This window comes from Haemorhous mexicanus, chromosome 31, assembly GCF_027477595.1.
Source record: "Haemorhous mexicanus isolate bHaeMex1 chromosome 31, bHaeMex1.pri, whole genome shotgun sequence".
Lineage (NCBI taxonomy): Eukaryota > Metazoa > Chordata > Aves > Passeriformes > Fringillidae > Haemorhous > Haemorhous mexicanus.
Genome location: NC_082371.1, coordinates 3,965,597 through 3,985,852, shown reverse-complemented (window position 1 = coordinate 3,985,852; position 20,256 = coordinate 3,965,597). Strand labels below are relative to the sequence as shown.

The following is a 20,256-nucleotide window of genomic DNA, read 5'->3' as shown; positions in this document are numbered from 1 at the left end:
ACCGTCCATCCCAAGAATGTCGTCAGGAGCCATGGTGAGCAGCGGCTGCTCGTCCCCGTGCGAGGTGTCCTGTCCCCAGCCCTACGCGGACGCCTGGAGCCAGCCCTGTGTCACCTCCTGCGGGGACTCGCGGGCCGTGGTCTACCCTCCACCCGTGGTCATCACCTTCCCGGGGCCCATCCTCAGCTCCTGCCCCCAGGAGAGCATCGTGGGCACCTCCTTCCCGTCAGGGGCCATGGGATCTTCTGGGTCTGGGGGCTCCATTGGGGGATCCTACGGAGGGGGCAGCGGCTCCATGGGGGGAATTGGGGGATCTCTTGGAGGGGGTTCCATGGGTGGATCATATGGAGGTGGTTCCATGGGGGGATCCTATGGAGGTGGTTCCATGGGTGGATCCTATGGAGGCGGTTCCATGGGGGGATCCTATGGAGGTGGTTCCATGGGAGGAATTGGGGGCTCCTACGGAGGGGGCAGATCCTTTGGCTCCGGGGGCTCCTATGGAGGGGGCAGATCCTTTGGGAGCAGAAGATCCTTCGGCTCCTCGGGCGGGGGCTTTGGGGGCTCCTGCGGTGGGGGCAGCTCCTTTGGGGGCGGCTCCTGCGGAGGGGGATCCTACGGAGGAGGCAGCTCCAGCTCCAGGAGGTTTGGAGGAGGAAACTGCGGCTCCTTTTATTTCTGAGGCAGCCCCGGCTCCCCCGGCAGCAGCCACGGGCTGGGCTCAGCTCCTGGGGAAGCTGCAAGCCAGGGACATCCCAGGAATTGTCTTCTGCAGCCTTTGTGGATCTGCATGGCTTCCCAAAGCCTCGGGAACCGTCCTGTGTGCTCCCTGCGTGTGACTCTGCCCCCAACCCTTCCCTGCCATTAAAGTTCTCTTGCATTCAAATTCCCATCGTTGGGTTTTTTTTCCTTGTAACTCCTTTTTCCAGCTCATCTTTTTTGCCTAATTCAGAAATTTGGGAGGGTTGGAGCCCACCCAGCTCCCTCCTGACCTCTCCAGACCCTTCCCCATCCCAAAGTTCCAGAATAATTCATATTCATTTAAATTTCCTTCTCTCAACACCCTTTGTCACTTCAGCAGTGTGAAGCCTCAAATCCTTTTCCAACTGGGATTCCACAGCTACTTCCTCCTCCCCAATTTTATCCACGTAAATAAATAAAAACATGCAGGAGAAGAAATTCACTCCTGCCTGTGCAAGTCGGGCTGGTCCAAAAGCTCCCTCTGGAGCTGTTCTGGGGAAAGGAATTCGTGCCAGGAAGGGCAGAGCAGCTCTTCCCTTCCAAGGGGCTTTTGGGGAATTCCTGAGGTTGGAACCTGGCTAAGGATGAGGACCTGGAGCCAGGAATGCCCCCGAGAGAGCCAAAAACAGGATAAAAGCTGCAGGAAGCTGCTGCTGTCAAGGAGAGAGGAGGAGGAGGAGGAGGAATCCTCCTGGCAGGGCTGGCACTGCTGAAAGGAGCTGGAAAGGAATTCCAGTGTCTCCAAACTTTTCCGAAGCTGCCAGAGGTTGCTGGGTTGGGCTGCTCCAAGGAAAGCAGCCCCTGACAGGGACTGATCCTGATCCTGATCCTGATCCATTAATTCTCCATCCCTGGAAATGTCCCAGGCCAGGCTGGATGGGAATTGGAGCAACCTGGGATGGTGGGAGGTGTCCCTGCCCATGGCAGGGCATGGATGAGGGGATTTTTAAGGTCCCTTCCCACCCAAACCATCCTATTTCTGTGATTCCTTTAAAATCCTCTCTCAGGGGCCCATCCCACTTTCCTAGCTCTGGAATTTTGAGTCACACTCAGCTGAGGAGCCCTGGATCATGCTGGCACCACAATCCCAGCACCTGCCACCCCAAACCAGGTGTTTTTAAGCACGCCCAACATTTCCTGGGCTCATTTGCCTCCTTCCTGGTTTGGTTTTTTTTTTTTTTTTGGTTTATTTTTGTCCCGACCTCCGTGCTCTCCGTTCCCTCCTGGAAGCAGAGCGATCCCAGAGGCTCCCCTGGGCACAAGCACTCATGGGGAATGCTGTGAGGAAATGCTTGGGGATGGTTTTGCAAACACCCACTCATGTTTTACCCATGCAAAGCGCCGTGGCGCTCTGAAGTTAATGACAGGCTGCGGGTATTAAAGCAGGACTGAATCACAGCGTCCCTTCCAAACAAATGTGTCAGGGCCACCCACGTGATTCCCCTGACTCAGCCTCGGGAATTCGGATCCCTCTGCTTCTTTGGGATTAAAAGCCTGCCCCTGTGTTTGTTATCCTAATGATACCATTTCAATCCACTTGGCCAAACACTCACCTTCCCAATCAGGCCATATTTGGGGATTTCAATGGGACCGGGCTTCTCTCACCTCGGGGGCTGAGCTTCCAGCATGCCATGGATTTCTGCTTCGTCCCAGCACCAACTGGGGCTGTAACTCTTTGTCCTCTGGATCCAAAGTTGTCCTGAGTGACCTTAAATAAATCCTGGGGTTTTTTTCCTGGTTTTCCCTGTGTTAAACAGGGAATGATTGTCTTTGGTGGCTTCTCCCCTCGCCCCGAGTTTCCCACACTCCTCCGCACTCCAACATTTTTCTGGTGACCAAAACCACCAGGAAAGGAACTGGGGATGGAGCGATTTATCCCATACCAGCATCCCTCTGACCATCCCACTTTTCCCAAAAGGGACTTTCCCACTTCCGATTTCTTCCTGGGCATGAATTTTGTGGCAGAGGAGGAGTTTTGTGCTAAACCAGGGCTCCACCGACCGCATCAACTCCCAGTGCTGTTTTCTATCCCAGAATCTCAGGACTGTTGGGCTTGGAAGTGACTCCAGAGATGTCCCAGAGAACAGGTGACACAGGGACACATACACATGGGTTTGGGGTGACTCCAGACAGGGACAATCCGAATTCTGCCCTCTCTGGGCAGCAGCTCCATGGAAGGAAGTTCTCCCTCATGCTGAGGTGGAACTCCTGGAGGTTTGGAACTTGGGGTGAGTCGGATCCTGGACTTGGACACCAAACGAGGAGCCAGAGCCCCACGGGCTCAGCCGGGAGTGGCTCTGGGAACCAACTTGTCCACTCCAGTCTGGTCGTTCCCATAAACACGTCCCAACAAGTCTGGAAGCAGCCGAGAACACTCACAGCTAATGCTGGGTTAGGTTCTGCTGCATTCTTGGAGGCCAGGGAAACAAATCCTGGCATTAAGGAGCTGCAAGGACGAGCCTTGCAAAGCTCAGGAGCTCCTGCACAGCTGAGCTCAGCCTGGGTTTTCACCTTGGCAGAGCTGCAGGAATAAATTTGAGCCTCGAAACTCTGAAATGAGAGGAATCCGGGACCAAACAACGGCGGTCACGTGCGGTGAGAAAAGGGTAATCAACACAAACAGTGAGCAAAGCAAAGCAATTACTGTAATTACCCCTCAAATTTGGTTTGGGGAGTAATGGGACCTAATGCCCAAATATGACGTTATTTTCTTGCATCAGCCTGGTGGTCCAGCCGGGGATATAAAAACCATTCCTGACTCAGGGAGCTTCCAGCGGGTCCTGTTGGCTTCTCCTCGGTGAACTGAGTAAGTTGGATTCTGATATAACTTCTTCCTAAAATAATAAAATGAGTCTAATTTTAAAAAGCGTTTACGTTTAACTCAGCGCTGAATTTTGGATTCGTGTTGTGCCGTTCTGGAAAGCAATTCCATTTATTTTCATGGAATAATCAAAATATTTTTGATTATTCATCCAGAAACGCTGTGGGATCAAAGTTTAAAAATGTATTTGCAATCTAGATAATGTTAAAACCATTTAATTCCATTGCTTTATGGAAATTTAATGGATACAACCTTTGGGTAACCTTAAAATACCTCAGCCAGCAGCTTTCACCTGGCAGGGCGGTTCTGCCCTTGTGGCTTCCAATTTTTATCTGATTTTGGGCAGAGGTGGTGTGGAAATTTAAACACAAGTTTTAGAAATATTGGATGGGCAGAGCTGCAGTCGCCTGTGGATGAAGACACAACATCCCTGTGGATGTGGCACAACAAAATTCCTGGTTTTCCTACGCAGGAGATACGGGAATGACCCCAAAAAAGTCAACTTGGGAAGCTGCTTTAGGTGGTTTTGCTCTGTTTATGCAAAGCTTTGGTTTTATGCAAAGCGAGAATATTTGAATCTGTTTGGGATGTGTGGTGCTCCCTGTTTAGGTCTGGTTTTAAGTTATTCCTTTCCTCTGGTTTGGTCTCTGATCAGGGTCAAGTCAAGGACAGGGAATTCAGAGTTGTAGCAGATTTAAAGGGTGGGAAGCTCAGGAGAGCACCTGGATTAGGGTTTAAATTTGGGTGAATTATGCACATTCGGGCATTGTGTTTAGAACGAGGAAAGAAAACAAAAATGGCTTGAGTCAAACTCAACCCCACCCAGGCTCCTCCAATATGCAGCTTGAAAAAGAAATAATCACCTGGGCTGAGCCCAAAATATTCAATTTAATCTGCAACAACAGATTAAGCGGCTCCTTCACTCAGGGCTTTGAGGTGGAATTTGGGTATGGTTGAAACGATGACTTGAAATGGACTTTTGTGCTGTTTTCCACATCTCCACCCTTAAATTTATTTCAAAACCAGAAAGAAGAATTCAGCCCTGGTTTGGGAACACTTTTAATCCCTCTGAAATTTAAATTTGGGACAGCTGCTCTCAGGTTTTTGTTGTGCTTCAGTTTTACCTCATGATCTTGCAAAAGGTTTTTATTGAATTTTCAGAGTGAGTTTTGTGCTCAATATCTGTGGCAAAGGCACCTGTTATGAACTGACTGGACTAAATCCATAATTATTGGCATCCTTATGGATTAATGCCATCATAGGGATGGTATTCCATGGATTTTTATCTTCTCAGCCCAGACTTTGTCCAAATTGGGTCCAGTAAAACCACTCGTGTTCTCCATTCCTACAGTGGTTGGTTTGTTACCCTTATTTTACTGAGCTCCACCTCTGGAGCCCAAATTGCACAGGAGAAAACAGATATTAATTAAACAACAGCCCCAAAGTGGTCATTTGGTGTCCCCAAAGTGATGTTTTGGTGTCCCTGAAGAGGTGTTTTGATGTGCTCCAAGAGGTGTTATGGTGTCCCCAAAAGAGGTGGTTTGGTGTTCCTGAAGAGGTGTTTTGATGTGCTCCAAGAGGTGGTTTGGTGTTCCCAAAACAGGTGGTTTGGGGTCCCCAAAAGAGGTGGTTTGGTGTCCCCAAAGGAGGTGGTTTGGTGTCCCCAAAAGAGGTGGTTTGGTGTCCCCAAAAGAGGTGGTTTGGTGTCCCCAAAAGAGGTGGTTTGGTGTCCCCAAAAGAAGTGTTCTGGTGTCCCCAGGGAGGTGTTTGGGATCCCAGGGCTCTGGAAGGTCACCAAGAAGTGCCAAGCCAAGCAGAGCAGGGCAGTTATCTACCCACCCACCACCTCGTGCCTTTCCAGGGGTTGATCCCAAACCTCTGGCTCCCTGGGATTGACATTCGTCCTCTCCTTTCAGGTCCAGCCCAGCCGCAAGATGTCCTGCGAGAAAACCGTGTGCGCCGAGCCCTGCCCCGACCCGCGGGCCGCCGCCTGCAACGAGCCCTGCGTGGTGGCCTGTCCCGACTCGCGGGTCATCATCTTCCCGCCACCCGTGGTCGTCACCTTCCCGGGGCCCATCCTCACCACGTACCCGCAGGAGACCGTGGTGGGCTCCACCGAGTCGGCCGAGCTGGCCGGGGCGCTGGAGGCGGGCGTGCCCATCGGGACGGGCCAGAAGGGCCTGGAGTGCCTGGAGACCTGCTGCGTGCCGCAGTTCGTGGCCAAGTGTGACCCCCCGTGTGTCACCCAGTGTGCCCCGCCCTGTGTCACTCCGTGCGCTGTCCCGTGTGCCACCAAATGTGCCCCGCCCTGTGCCCCGCCTTGTCCCCCACCCTGTCCCCCGCCCTGTCCCCCGCCCTGTGCCCCGCCTTGTGCCCCACCTTGTGCCCCGCCCTGTCCTCCGCCCTGTCCCCCACCCTGTCCCCCTCCCTGTGCCACCAAGTGCGCCACCAAGTGCGCCCCGCCGTGCCCCGCGCCGTGCCCCGCGCCCTGCGCCACCAAGTGCGTGACCAAGTGTGTCCCCACCTGCACCACGCCCTGTGCCACGCCCTGCGCCACGCCCTGTGCCACGCCCTGTGCCACCAAGTGCGTCCCTGAGCGCTCCTACACCTTCTCCACCCGCTGGAAGCACCCGTGCCAGAGGGGGCTCTGCAAGAAGATCTGAGCGGTTTTTGAGGGAAAGAACCACGGAAAGGAACGAGGGAAGAAGCGAAGGAATACGGAATGTGACCCGAAGGCTGCCGGAGAGGGAAGCGCCGCTGGAAACCAGGACCCTGCGTTTTAAGTCTACGATAGAGCTTTAGTTTAGTTCAGGCTTTTCTTTCTTCTTGGGGCTTGGCCTCTTCTGTCTGTGCTTTGGACTTTCTCTGCCCAGTTTGACACCGAGCGTGGATCGGAGCCGAGGGATTTGGGGAATGGTAGGGATTGGAAGGTCTCAGCAAGTGTGAGGGGAGGGTGTGTCAGGCTGGAAGGGGTCAGGCTAAAGCGGGTGATTGCAATTTTGGGTGATTTTGGGTGATTTTGGGTGATTTTGGGTGATTTTGGGCTTTTCTCGGAGTCGGCTCCTCTTTGTCTGCATTATTCTCTCTTCAAATGTTCGACTCCACTTTGCATTCCCATTAAAATGCTGCTGCATCAAACCCGTTCTGAATTCCCTTTTTCCTCTGCTCCTTGGGCTCTCTTGGGGACACTCAGCCTTGGATAGAGGGACAGGCGACCTCCAGGCTCTTCCCGGACTGCTCCAAACTTGACTAAAGGTAAAATTTAGGGTTAAATTTCTGGGATAAGAGATTTTTATCCCTAAAATAAACCCTGGCTCTGCATTCTCTGGGATAAAAGATTTTATTCCTAAAAACATCTGGCCCTGCATTTTCCAGGATAAAACCTTCAGATTGAAGCAAAACGGGAATTTTTAGTGTCCCCAGCTCTGTTTGGGGATTTTCTTCCCTCTAAACCAAGGGAACTGAGCCAAACCCAAGCTTTTTTTCACATTTCTGCATCCAAACTTTCCTGAACTGCTTTTCCAAGGACTCTTCTCCACCTCTCGGCGGTGACAGGGAGGGACCTGGAGCTCCAAATTCCAGGAGCCGGTGCCAGCAGCCAATCCCTCCGGGCAGTTCGGGATGCCAGGCGTGTCCTGCTCATCCCATTCCGAGCCATTCCAGGCGCTGTTTTTATCCTAAAGACCATGTTCGGCTCATTCTTCCCTAATGGCCACCTTGGAGCTGGAATTCCGGGTCATTCCCCGCAATTACCCCCGCCCCAAAATATCCCAGGGCTTCCGCACAACAAAGGGAGCCAGAACGCTTCCCAAAACACTCCCAGGCTGGATTACGCCTGGACCTGGAATGTTAATTTAATGTTAATCAGCTCTTATTTGGGTTACGTGCCCTAAGACTGGAATAATCGATTTGGGAGAGAAAAAAAAGATTAATAAATTAAAAACAGGCAATTGTGGCCCCTGGTGAAAACTTCCCAGGGGTTCAGTTCCAAAAATGAGGGGCTGAATTGTGAGGAAAGTGGGAATTCTGGTGGGAATTGGGGATATTAAAGGTGTCCCTGTTAATTCTGTGCTGTTGTGAGCGCTGGTTGTGCTTCTCGTGCCCATTAAAAAACATTTTCTGCACCTCCCTGCCCTGGGGTTGTTCCACCTCTCTCTTCCTCCTGGGATTCCTCATTTCTCTCCCAGATGCTCCGTTTGATTTCCAGGAATCACCGATGGCGGTTTCCTCCCAGCCACAAGCTCTGGGTAATTCTGGAAAATGGGAATTTGGGCCCTTCAGTGTCAGAAAAAAATAAATTTTCCAGGGGATAATGAAATTTTAATTACATGAATCGCGCTGACAAGTCCCGGCCATGCCCGAGATCTCCTCCCAGAAGTTCCCCGCATTGCCGCGGGATGTTTTCATGAATCCTCTGGGTTTCTCTTCATCATCTCCGCCAGAAAAAAAAAAACAAAACTAAAAATAAAAACCCTCAGCGGAGCCTCCCGTGATGCCCAGTCCGGCGTGGGAGGTGCGAGCCTGGAAAGAGCAAGGGGAAAGGTGATTATTGCTAATTAATGCTTAATAAAGCGAGATTTTCTGCGGGCTCAGCAGCTCCCGGGGAAGTCTGGGGCGGGCACGGGGTCCTGAGTCAGGAGTGACCATGGGAGAGGCAAAGATCTCTGTCAAAAACATCTCCAAATTCCTGAATCATTGTTTGCCCTTCTTCATCCTCACCCCAACACCTTCCTCCTCCTCCTCCTCCTCGGGGGCTGGGAATGATCCCAGGATTTCTGCGTGGCTCCTTCCCTGGAAATCCCAAACCAATTTAATTTTAATTGAAATTTGAATCTCGCTGCTCTCTGATCTCGGGACGATGCCAAACCCTTGTTTTTCACACCCAACCCCTCGTTTGGCCCCACACCCCGAGGGAATTGGGCAATTTTGTTGATTCAAGGGGAAGGAGATCCAGGGAGGAGCCCGAGGCCTCGCTCCTTTCATCTCCTGCGCCGGCTCCGAGCCAGGAATTCTTTGTTTGGAGAAACAAAAGCAGGGATGGAGAGGCCGGTCTGAGCTGGGATATCGAATTGGGGGATTTTTGGTGCGATTTGGCGGAAAAGAAATCGATATGAAAGCGCACAGCAAAATAAATCTTCAGCTCGGGAGTTGTGCCAAGGGTGGGAATCGCCCTCCCCGTCGGACATCCCGAAATCCCCGGGATTTAAAGGAGCGCCAGGTGGAGTTTGGGGAGAAACAATGGCCACGATTACCTTGACTGAGAGACAAAAGCGAGAAAAGAAAAAGGCATTTGAGGGACAATGGGGACAAAGAGGACAGGGGTGCTTCCCTTCCCCCGGGCGAAGTGAGGAGCTGTATAAAAGCTCCTGCAGAGAGATTTCGAACCATTTTTCTGCCATTCTCATCCCATCTCCTGCTGTGCGGCCGCGTAAGTCAGGTCTGGGGGGTAGGGCAGGGCTCGAGCTCGGAAATCGTAAAAATTGTGAATTTTTACCTCTAAAAATTTCACAAGGAGCGGTGGGAGATGGTTCAAGATTTGGGAACAGAGAAGTCGGAAATAAACGGGGTAAAAGGCGTTAATTCTCAAATTAATTTAATAAATGAATGGAATAAATAGAAATATAAGAAGTAGCCGTATTATAAATATGAAAGTTGAAAATATTAATAATGGAAATATGAATATTGAAAAGATGAATATTTGAATGAATGGATGAATGAAAATTGGAAATATGATCATTGGAAATATAAATATTGAAAAGATGAATTTTTAAATAAATGAATATTTGAAATATGAAGATAAGAAAGATGAGTATTAGAACTATGAACACTGGAACTATGAACACTGAAAAATACTAAAATCGGAAATGTGAATATTGGAATGTACGAACATTGAAAATATTCAAATAAAAAGAATAGGGGAAATAATAAATAATAACCAAAAAACCAATAAAATATTAATTATTAAAAATGAAAATAAAGATAAATAATAAAAATTCAGGTTTCCCCTTTGCTCTGTCCCCTCACGTTGTCCCCTCTCTGTCACCCCCAGCCCCACGATGTCCTCCCAGCAGCTCTGCGCCGTGTCCTGCCCCCAGCCCGAGGCCAGCGCCTGGAGCCAGCCCTGTGTCACCTCCTGCGGGGCCTCCCGGGCTGTCATCTACCCCCCGCCCGTGGTCATCACCTTCCCGGGGCCCATCCTCAGCTCCTGCCCCCAGGAGAGCATCGTGGGCTCCGCATTCCCGGCGGGAATGGGAAATTCCTTCGGGTCCGGAGGTGTCCAGAGCTCCTTCGAGCCTGGAGCCTCTACTGGTGGCTGGAATTTCTCTTCCTCCTCCTGCTTTTCCCAAAATTCCTACCCCTGCTATGCCCGAAATCCCTTCCCCTCCCACTCCCCAAAACCCTTCCCCTCCCACCCCCGCCCTCCCAAGCCCAGCAAAGGATCCCAGCCTGACCAAAACCAGGAGAAAAGTGAGTAAATCTGCAAACTGTGAGAGGGGAGGGTCCGAGAGGGGCCAGGGCTGCTCCTTCATCCCAGGATCGATCCAGGAATGATCCCAGCAATGATCCAGGAGCAATCCCAGGAACAATCCCAGGATTGATCCCAGGAACAATCCCAGGAATGATCCCAGGAATTATCCCAGAAAAGACCCCGGGAACAGTCCCGGGAATGATCCCAGGAACGAATGACCCCAGGATTGATCCCAGAAATGATCCCTGGAGCAATCCCTGGAACAATCCCAGGATTGATCCCAGGAATGATCCCAGGAATTATCTCAGAAATGACCCCGGGAATGATCCCAGGAACGAATGACCCCAGGATTGATCCCAGGAATGATCCCAGAAAGAATCCCAAGAGCGATCCCAGAAATGACCCCGGGAATAGTCCCGGGAATGATCCCAGGAACGAATGACCCAGGATTGATCCCAGAAATGATCCCTGGAACAATCCCAGGAATGATCCCAGCATCGATCCCAGGAACAACCTCAGGAGTGATCCCAGCCCTACAATTCCCTCTGGATCAGATCCCTGCTCGCAATTCCCGTCCATTCTGCCTCGCTGTGAATTTGCCCGAATTCCTCCGTAATTCCCTCTGAATTCCCCAGGAACTCTGGGCAGTGCTGCTGTCACAATAAAATCCTTTCTGCATCACCATTTGGAGTTTTCTGTCCCGGTGGGATGAGCTTTTGGAGTAGTTCTGGAGTGGATACGTAAATTTTTCATGGAATTTTTTTTCCAAGAACTGCGCAGCTCTGTCCCAGCTGGTTCCCTGGGAAGGTGAAATGGGAATTTTCTGACAGGTGAATCCAGAAAAACATTCCCTGGGAGAGCCAAACCCTCCTCCCAAGATCCCTGGGATAATGGGATGGTTTGGTCCCGTGGGTTTGCAGAGGTTTTATAAAAAAGAGAAGAAATCCAAGAGATTTGAATGCAAACACAGAAGTTTATTGGGATAAAAGTGGGCAAACAATTCAGGGTTTGAGGAGGGAAGAGGCAAATTCGGAGAAAAGTGACATTAAAAACAAGAAGGGGGAGAGGAGGAGCAGCTCCCGGGGGTGCTGAGGGGTTTGCATGGATGCTGAGGGTTTCCCATGGATTCTGAACAATTCCCACAGGTTCTGAACATTTCCCATGGATCCTGAACAATTCCCATGGATCCTGAACAATTCCCATGGATCCTGAACATTTTCCATTGATTCTGAGCAGTTCCCACAGGTTCTGAACATTTCCCATGGATCCTGAATATTTCCCATGTATCCTGAACAATTCCCATGGATTCTGATAATTTCCCATTGATTCTGAGCAGTTCCCACAGGTTCTGAACATTTTCCATGGATTCTGAGCAGTTCCCACAGGTTCTGAACATTTTCCATGGATTCTGAGCAGTTCCCAAGGATCCTGAACATTTCCCATGGATTCTGACCCTCTCCCAGCCCCACAGAGCCGTGTCCCCCCTCTCAGCCCCTGCCCCAGCTCCTGCTGCAGCTCCCCCAGGTTTCCCCACCCCTTTCCCGGTTCAGCAGGGCCCGCAGCCCCCGGAGCGCTGGCTCCAGGCGCTCCTGGAGGAGGAGAGGAAGCCTCCGTAGAGCAGGGAGCCCTGCAGGCCCGCGGGGCGCTCCATTCCCGCGGGGAATGCGGAGCCCACGATGCTCTCCTGGGGGCAGGAGCTGAGGATGGGCCCCGGGAAGGTGATGACCACGGGTGGAGGGTGGATGACAGCCCGGGAGTCCCCGCAGGAGGTGACACAGGGCTGGTTCCAGGTGTCGGCGCAGGGCTGGGGGCAGGACACGGCGCAGGGCGCGGAGCAGCGGGAGCTGAGCTGGCTGGAGAAGGACATCCTGGCAGGAGAGAGCTGGAACTGCTGCGGGAAGGGAGGAGACAGGGTTGGAAACCAGCACAGCAGAGCCCCTGCTCGTATTGTTCTCTCTTTCCCCTCTCCCTGTCCCTCTCCTCCTCCCTCCTTTTCTCCTTCCCTCCCTCCACAACCTCCCCAAAATCTCAGAAGATTTTTCTCTTGCTCTCTTCTCCCTGTCCCTCTCTCCTCCTCCCTCCACCCTGCCCTCCCAAGCACCTGCTCTGGAAAAACTCAGATTTTTCTCTCTTTTTCCCCTTCTCCCCATCCCTCTCCCTCTCTCTCTCCCCCTGCCTCCTTCTCTCCCTTCCAGACATCTCCTCTCCAAAAGCTCAGATTTTTCCTCTTTTTCCCTTATCCCTGTCCTTTCCTTTTCCCTTATCCCTGTCCTTCTCTCCTCCCTCCCTCCCAAGCACCTGCTCTGGGAAAACTCCGATTTTCCTCCCTATTTCCCTTCTCTCTGTCCCTCTCCTCCTTTCCTCCCTCCTTCCCAAGTAACCCCCACCCCAAAACCTTCAGATTTTCCTTTCTTTTTCCCTTTTCCTTCTCTCTTTCCCTCCTTTCTCCTCAGGGCTCTCTCAGTCTCCCCAAGGAGCGATTCCCACCCCGGCCACCCCCAAAGCATCCCCCAGACTCACTCAGATCCCCAAGAGGAGAAGCCCGAGGAGCTGAAATCTCAGGAATCCGGAGCTGGGATGGGAGGAATTGGGAGCCGGGAGCTTTTTATCCCGTCCCGGGATGGCCCGCGGGGGTTGAGCCATCCCCGGCGTTTCCCAACCCTCGGGAGGCGATCCCTGCCCGGGCTCGGGTTGTTTTATCCGCCTCAAAGCAATTATCAGTTTCTCCCTACACCCTCCAGTTTCTTCCTGGAATTTTTTTGGAAGAGGTTTCGCTTCCTGCAGCGTTTTGCTGATTTTGCCAAGTTGGTAAAAATGTTGGGGAATTAATTTTTTTTTTTTTTTTGTGGAATTGCTCCACAGGCAGGAGCAGCTTCCATAGACCAGCCTGGCCTTGGACACTTCCAGGGGTGGGAAATCCATGGAATTCCCTGGGCCGGGCCCTCACAGGGAACAATTCCTCCCCCAAATCCCACCCAAATTCCCCCTCTGTCCCCCTGACCCCATTCCCTGTGTCCTGTCCCTGCAGCTCCTGAGGAAAAATCTCTCCAGCTTCCCTGGAGCCCCTGGAGATCCTGGAGGGGCTCTGGGGTCTCAACATTCCCAACATTCCCAACATTCCCAGCCTGGATCCAAAGGGGAGGGGCTCCCCTGAGCAACTTCATGGCTTGGGGACACCAGAACTGGGCACAGAATTCCTGGTGGGAGCTCAGCACAGCAGAGCAGAGGGGGAGAATCAAACACCAGGACCCCAAAGGAAGAATTTTAGGGTTTATTTGGGTTGATCCCCATGGGTTTCTCCTTTTAGGAGGATGGGGAGGTTCAGACAGGGATTTCCAGCAACTCCCGGGGGTTGTGGCCCCAAAATTTCTCCTTCCCTGTTTTTTCCTAATCCTGGTTTTGGTTTGGGTGAATCCTCTTCAATGTAAATTCCAAAGGTTGGGAAAACTCAGGGAAATCCCAGGAAAGGCTCCCTCAGGCTTCCTACCCTAACAGTTACCAATGGAAAAAAGTGGAATAAAATGGACTTTTTGGGACAGAATTCTCAGGGCTACTCCAAACCCCACTGTTCAGTTTATAGCTCCATAAAGGTGAGGGATTTTGGGCAGGGGAAAGCTCATTTCTTGAGGAAATTAGGGAATAATCTTGGCTATGGAAAATGGAGACACAGCAGGAAATGTAATCCGTGAGTGGCTGGAGAGGGAGGAATCTGAGGAACAAATCTGCTGAAGTTGCAGCCAGACCTCTGCCTCATCTGGAGCTGCACCTGGACATTCCCAGGTTTTCCAGGGGTGATGCAGGATCCCCTCCCTGACCTGGCTCACCCCAATCCATGAATCCTCCTCCCTCAGCAGTGCTGAGCCCACAGATTCCCTAAAACGTGGACATGGATTTCTCCTGGAAAACTCCCAGGTTACTCCCCCTGGACATTTCATGAAGCTGGGAGCATTCCTTGCCCAGGAGGATGGGAAGGAGCTCTTCCCATTCCCAAATTCCATAGGAAGGCGCCTGTGGACGAACGTGCCTCGAGTCGGAGTCACTGGAGTCACTGTGGGTCAATAATGGCAGAAATTGCACAATTTTTCCTTGGAAAAAGAGGGGTGGGATCCGCGCTCTGTCAGCACCTTGTGTTGATGCCTCACTCTGAGCAATCGTGAGGCAATCCCAGAAGTAGGAAAAAGCAACAATGAAAATGAAGAAAAAGAAATCATTAGTGTGCCTGAGTAATGCCGTGGATGTAACAACAACAGTAATAATTGCTGAGCGAAATAATCACTTTATCTGGGCCAGTGAGAGGTGGAGGGAATTTTTCTTGGATCATTCATCAGCCGTGGATGTTTCAGCTCCAGCTGATTGCCCAAGAAAAGGTATAAAAACCCTCTTGGCTCTGGGCTGCTCCAGCAACCCTCCCGACTCGCTCCGAGCTCCACAGGGGTAAGTCCGAGCCTGGAATTGCTCCTGGAACTGTCGGGATCTGAACTGAGCTTTGCTGGGATCCAGAATTGTGGGGCCAGGAGGGCCAGGGCAGGGATTGGGGTTTACTGGTAATTTTGGGGATTACTGGAAATTTTGGGATTTACTGTTCATTTTGGTGGTTACTGCTCATTTTGGGATTTACTGTTCATTTTGGGATTTACTGTCCATTTTGGGGGGTATTTTTATGTCAAATTGACTCCATAATTAAGAGTCGGGAGGCATAGGAGACAAGGACATGAGAAGATGGAAAACCCCAAATTTTGAGCCTCTTTGTGATCTTTTTGCCGTCTGCTCTTTCTCCTCCCAGCCCAACCTCCATTAAATCGGTCTCTGACCTTCCTGCTGCCTCGGCTTTGTGGTTCCAGACCCATTCCCAGTCCCAGAAGATGTTTTCCTACAGACAGAGCTCCAGCTCCCGCTGCCTGACCCCCTGTGGGATCTCCTGCCCCCAGCCCTGCGCTGACACCTGGAACCAGCCCTGTGTCACCTCCTGCGGGGACTCCCGGGCTGTCATCCACCCTCCACCCGTGGTCATCACCTTCCCGGGGCCCATCCTCAGCTCCTGCCCCCAGGAGAGCATCGTGGGATCCTCAGCACCCTCAAACTTCCTGGGATCCGGAAACTTCCTGGGATCCGGGGGTTCCTATGGCTCCTACAGTTACGGGAGGTCCTACTCTTCCTACGGATCCTCTGGGAGCTGCAGACCCTGTTAAACATCCCAGGAATGAGCAGGAAGGAGCCAAGAGCCACCACGGAGCCTCCACAAGTCCTGGCAGCTCCCGGAACATCCTCAGCCCCAAATCCTGGCAGTTCCAGGAACATCCTCAGCCCCGCGCTTTTATGCAAATTCCATTTTCTTTTTCCTTTTTTTTTTTTCACCCGTGGCTCCTGCAAGTAAAACGACCTCATGGTCCCATCCATGATCCCTGGCTGGCTGAAAGTGGGATGAGATCGTGTCACCTTCCCACGCCCAAAAAACCAGGTGTCACCCCTGTGGAATGCCCAGCCCTGGAGCGATTCTTTCCTTCATTTCCCGCCGGGTTTTCCATCCCCACCGTGATATTTCCCTTCCTCCTTTCTCATTAAACCATTGTGCATCAAAATCCAGAGTTTTCCTGTGGTTTTTATCCATAATTTTGGGGGTTTTCTGCCAAGCTGGGTGAGAGTGGCATCTTCTGGTGCCTTTCCACACCCGGAAGGTGGCCAGGTCCTTTCGGCGGTGCCACAAAATCATTCCAAGAGGGATAAAGAGAGATTTTGGAACTCTCCCAATCCCATTTGGATCTTCCCTCAGGGCAGGCGTGGCCGTTCGCTGTTCCCAAAGAAAGTCAAACACGGGTGACTCGGATTATGTGTGTCTCAATGCCTGCCCCGGGCTGCCATTCAATTCCATCCCCACACGGTAATTTTACAGGTATTTTTCATTGTTTAAAAACAGCCTGGGGGGAAAAACTTTCCTTGGAAAACTTCCCTTGGAAATTCCCACAGGAATATTTTTACCTGAAAGGCAAATTTTTTGGTGGAATTCTGTGAGTTCCTTGAACTTGCCCATAAATAAATTAAAGAGTTGTTAAAGTGTACCCTGCAGAGCAACCCACGCTCCCCTGGGAGGGTGGGAAATTCTCTTTTCCAGGGAATTCCTGGCTGCCCCATCCCTGGAATTGTCCAAGAACGAGCTGGAGCAGCCTGGGATGGGGGAAGGAGTCCCTGCCCATAAATCAAAGATCTCCAAGGTCCCTTCCAGCCCAAACCACCTTTGGGTTCTATGAAACCCCAAAGATATTTATTTAACCTTTAATTCCTTCATTCTCCCTGGGCTTGGAAGGAAAAGAAAGAAACAGAGGAGAAAGATACACAAATGTCTCAGAATCAAGGGGGTTTTCTCCTCCCTTTTCCATCTCTGTTTTGGAGTAGCCTCTGGTCCTCTGACCCCTGATCATGGAGCCAGTTTGACACAAAAATCATCATTTTCTGGCCGCTGCAACACTGGGATGTGTCTGTGGCAATTCCTGAAGTTCTCGGGCACAATTTGAAGCAGAGCAGGGCAGAAAAATTCCGATGGTGGCAACTGAGGCTCCTGATCCACCTGCCACCCAAACAGGGAATTCCAGGGAGAGGGGAAAAGACTCCGAGGATGAGAAAAACTCTGCTCTGAACCCCAGAGGTCACTGCGCCCTTGTCTTACCCCGTGCTCAGTCCCAGGACAAGAGAAGAGCTGTTAATTGAGATGCAATCAGCAGCTGACTCATTAAAGGCGTTGCTAACACCGAATCCCAGATCCTGATACCAATTAAATCTCTCGTGTTTGATTTCCAGACTTTATTTAATGGGTAAAATGTTTATTTTGTGGTTTTTAGGTGCTCCGGGCTGGTAAATCTTTATTTATGGGGTTTTAGGTGCTCCAGGCTGGTAAAATCTTAATTAATGGGTTTTTATGTTCTGCAGGCTGGCAAAAATCTTTATTTAATGGGTTTTTAGGTGCTCCAGGCTGGCGAATTCCCTGTCTGGGGAAAAAACTTTCCTTGGAAAGCAAAGGGACTGCCCTGCAGGATTCCAGCATCCTTCCAGGGCCAGATTCCCGTGGGATTGGCAAAGGGAGGATTTGCCATTTTTCTCATTTTGCAATTGGAGGAGCTGCACTTCAATTTATTTTCAGGTGTTTTAAATGAAATTCTCCATCAGGCACACTGAAGAAAATTGTATTTTTTAGCTCATTCCTTCCTTTTTTTTTTTTACTTAATTAAATAGGAATGTCTGGAATCTTTGATTTTTGTGGTGTTCAAGGAGCTTTGAGCAACCTAATCTAGTGAGAGAAAACCAGAGGGGTTGGACTGGATCACCGTTGGAAGTCCTTCCCAATCCAAACCATTCCCTGATTCCATAATTCCTTGTTAAATAATAATAATAAAAACCAGAATAATTCTGCCTCATAAATTCCCCATGTCCCGTCAATTTTGCTCACGGACTTTTCCAGCCCAAATGAAACTGGAATTCTGTTATTTTAACTGGTTTTTTTTTAACCTTCAAAGGATGGAAAGCTGCTCCTGAGGAGTTTTATTGCAGAAACATTTGGAAAACCAAAGAAACTCAGGCTGGGCTCCTCCTTGGGGAGCAGCTGGGACCTGCCTGTGGGCAGAGCAGTGTGTGAAGGGAAAAAACGGGGGGAAAAAGGGGGAAAAGGGGGCAAAAAGAGAAACCAGAAGGCTGCTGTGTGATGCAACAAAGTTTTAATGAGCGAGAAATGCCCCTTTGCAAAGCCAGAGATCACAGAAGGTAGAAAATCAATTCCTGGACAATTTTGGGGGAAATTCCCAGACAATTTTGGGCGAAATCCATTCCTGGATAATTTCGGGGAAAGTCCAACCAAAGTCCTGCTCCGAGATGTCCTCAGCCGGTTTCTCCTGGCTGTTGTCCGAGGATATTGGTCATGGTGGGTGAAATCCATGGGGAATGGGCTGGCCTACCCCAGTCCAATAAATTGGGAATGCTGGAACAGGGAATGGGCTGTCCCACACTTGTTAAACAAACTGGGAATGCCAGAACAGGGAATGGGCCGTCCCATGCTGGTCCAATAAATCAGGAATGGGCTGTCCCACATCAGTCCAATAAATCGGGAATGCCGGAACAGGCAGCGAGAGCAAACAACGAGGAGGTGCCAAACAAGAAGTAGGAGAAAGATGGGGAATGCGAAGGAGGCCGCGGAAACGCCAACCCTTCACGCTCGTGGCCGTGGATTTGGGCATTCCTGGGATTCCCTGGAGGCTCCGGTGCCCTCAGCAGGGCCCGCAGGAGCCGCGGAGGAGGCGGCTGAAGCGGCGCGACGTGTAGGGGCCGCAGGAACCGCCGGCCAGCGCCGAGATCCCGTATCCAGAGCGAGCGCCGTATCCCGGGAAAGCGGCGGAGCCGTAGAGACTCCCATAGCCCAGGGAGCCCCCAAGAGCTGGGACTCCAGCAGATCCCACCACGGCCTGCTGCGGGAAGGAGCTGAGGATGGGGCCGGGGAAGGTGACCACCACCGGGGGCGGCTGGATGAGGGCGGTGGAGTCGGGACACTGGCGGACACACGGCTCGTTGCAGCTGTTGGCCAGGGGCTGCGGGCAGGCGATGCCGCCGGTGGTGGGGCAGAGGTCGTAGCAGGACATTTCCTGGCAGAGGTGGAGGTTCCTGGAAGGCAGAGAAGGAGCTGCTGAAAACTGAGGATCTATGGAAGGGGCAGGTGGAGGTTTGGGGGAGCTGGGAAATGCAGGAAAACATGCCGGGGGGAAAACGGGGTGGGACAGGAGCAGGTTTGGGGTTGGGAGATGTGGGATGGGATGGGAGATGGAAATGGACTGGGATGGGGTGGGATGGGATGGGATGGGATGGGATGGGGTGGGAGATGGAAATGGGATGGGGTGGGATGGGATGGGATGGGATGGGATGGGATGGGATGGGATGGGATGGGATGGGATGGGATGGGATGGCATGGGATGGCATGGGGTGGGATGGGGTGGGATGGCATGGGATGGCATGGGATGGGAGATGGAAATGAAATGGGATGGGGTGGGATGGGATGGGAGATGGAAATAGGATGGAAATGGAGCAGGATGGAAATGGGGTGGGATGGGAGATAGGATGGAGATGGGATGGGATGGAGATAGGATGGAGATGGAAATGGGATGGAAATGGGATGGATATAGGATGGGATGGAGATGGGATGGAGTGGGATGAAAGAGGATGGAAATGGGATAGGAAAGAACGGGATGGGATGGACACGGGATAGGATGGAGACAGGACGGGATGAAGTTGGGGTGGGATGGAGACGGGATAGGATGGAAATTCCTTCATCAGATAAAAATATAGATTGAAAACATTTTTCCATCTGGATATCTGGGCATAAAAGCCTTTGGTTTAATGGTTTTTTCCAGTAAAAAGTAGAAATATTATTTTATTCACTGAGTCAGAGCACAAGTCTACTTTCCTTCATTTTGGCTGTGGTGAAAATAACTAAATAATTAAAAATTTTTGTATATATAAATGACTGGAATTAAAATAAACTCCTCCTTCAGCTGGATAGCTCAGGACATGGACGAATTTCCCTGATTCAGTCACAGACTGAAATGCAGGAAAATTCAGCATTTTAAACCTTGTGCCATCCTGAGTTTTCACTCTGCTGTCAGTCCAAGAATGGCCAAATACAAATAACAGGGGAAAAAAAATTCCAAAATAAAAAAAGCCTCACATGGATTTGGCTCCTAAAGCCTTGCAGTAAAGTACTTGTCAGGATACTGCAAAAATGAAAACTTAAAGAATAAAAAGAAGAACACAGGAAAATTAAAGCCCTGAAAATTAATGTAATAGCTGCAAACAGCAACTGGAATAAAAAATCGAAAAGCAAAGGCATTCTGGAGCTGGGAGAGGAATGAAAAGGCATCGGACTTACCTGATGGAGAGGAGAAAAGCAGGAGAATGATGGAAAAGCTCCGCAGAGCTGCTGCTTTTATACAAACCCTGGGATGCCCCGGGGCTGAACACGCCGAGCCCGGGAGTCGCCACCTCGGACGAGCCCAAATCACTCCCCAAAGTGACGAAACTCCCCTGGCTTTGCAAAACCACCCTGAATCTCTGCCCAGCACATTCCAGCTGCCGGCTCCCTTTCATCTCGGATCCTGATGGAGCAGCTTCATCCCTCCCAGGGGGGAATTAAATCCCATTTGCTAAGCCCTTCCTTCATTAGCTTCATTAATGATTTTAATCAGAGTCAGAACCTGCT

At 51.1% G+C, this 20,256-nt stretch overlaps 3 protein-coding genes and 1 long non-coding RNA gene across 4 annotated transcripts; 2 read left to right on the top strand and 2 right to left on the bottom strand.

Moving 5' to 3' along the window:
* The first annotated feature begins 3,404 nt into the window (after positions 1–3,404).
* On the top strand, positions 3,405–6,697 carry LOC132340192 (keratin-associated protein 10-7-like). The gene is made up of 2 exons (XM_059871040.1): positions 3,405–3,544; positions 5,476–6,697. The coding sequence occupies exon 2, from the start codon at positions 5,494–5,496 to the stop codon at positions 6,220–6,222; it is 729 nt and encodes a 242-aa protein (XP_059727023.1). The 5' UTR covers positions 3,405–3,544; positions 5,476–5,493; the 3' UTR covers positions 6,223–6,697.
* Positions 6,698–10,981: 4,284 nt separating this feature from the next.
* LOC132340255 (uncharacterized) lies at positions 10,982–12,694 on the bottom strand. The gene is made up of 2 exons (XR_009489823.1): positions 12,549–12,694; positions 10,982–11,919 (listed from the first exon to the last, which is right to left on the bottom strand). It is a non-coding gene; the product is annotated as an uncharacterized LOC132340255 (long non-coding RNA).
* Positions 12,695–14,433: 1,739 nt separating this feature from the next.
* Positions 14,434–15,607, top strand: LOC132340239 (scale keratin-like). The gene is made up of 2 exons (XM_059871107.1): positions 14,434–14,462; positions 14,812–15,607. The coding sequence occupies exon 2, from the start codon at positions 14,891–14,893 to the stop codon at positions 15,215–15,217; it is 327 nt and encodes a 108-aa protein (XP_059727090.1). The 5' UTR covers positions 14,434–14,462; positions 14,812–14,890; the 3' UTR covers positions 15,218–15,607.
* Positions 15,608–17,714: 2,107 nt separating this feature from the next.
* LOC132340195 (scale keratin-like) lies at positions 17,715–20,031 on the bottom strand. Its single transcript, XM_059871043.1, has 2 exons — positions 19,927–20,031; positions 17,715–18,668 (listed from the first exon to the last, which is right to left on the bottom strand). The coding sequence occupies exon 2, from the start codon at positions 18,644–18,646 to the stop codon at positions 18,278–18,280; it is 369 nt and encodes a 122-aa protein (XP_059727026.1). The 5' UTR covers positions 18,647–18,668; positions 19,927–20,031; the 3' UTR covers positions 17,715–18,277.
* Between the last annotated feature and the right edge of the window lie 225 nt (positions 20,032–20,256).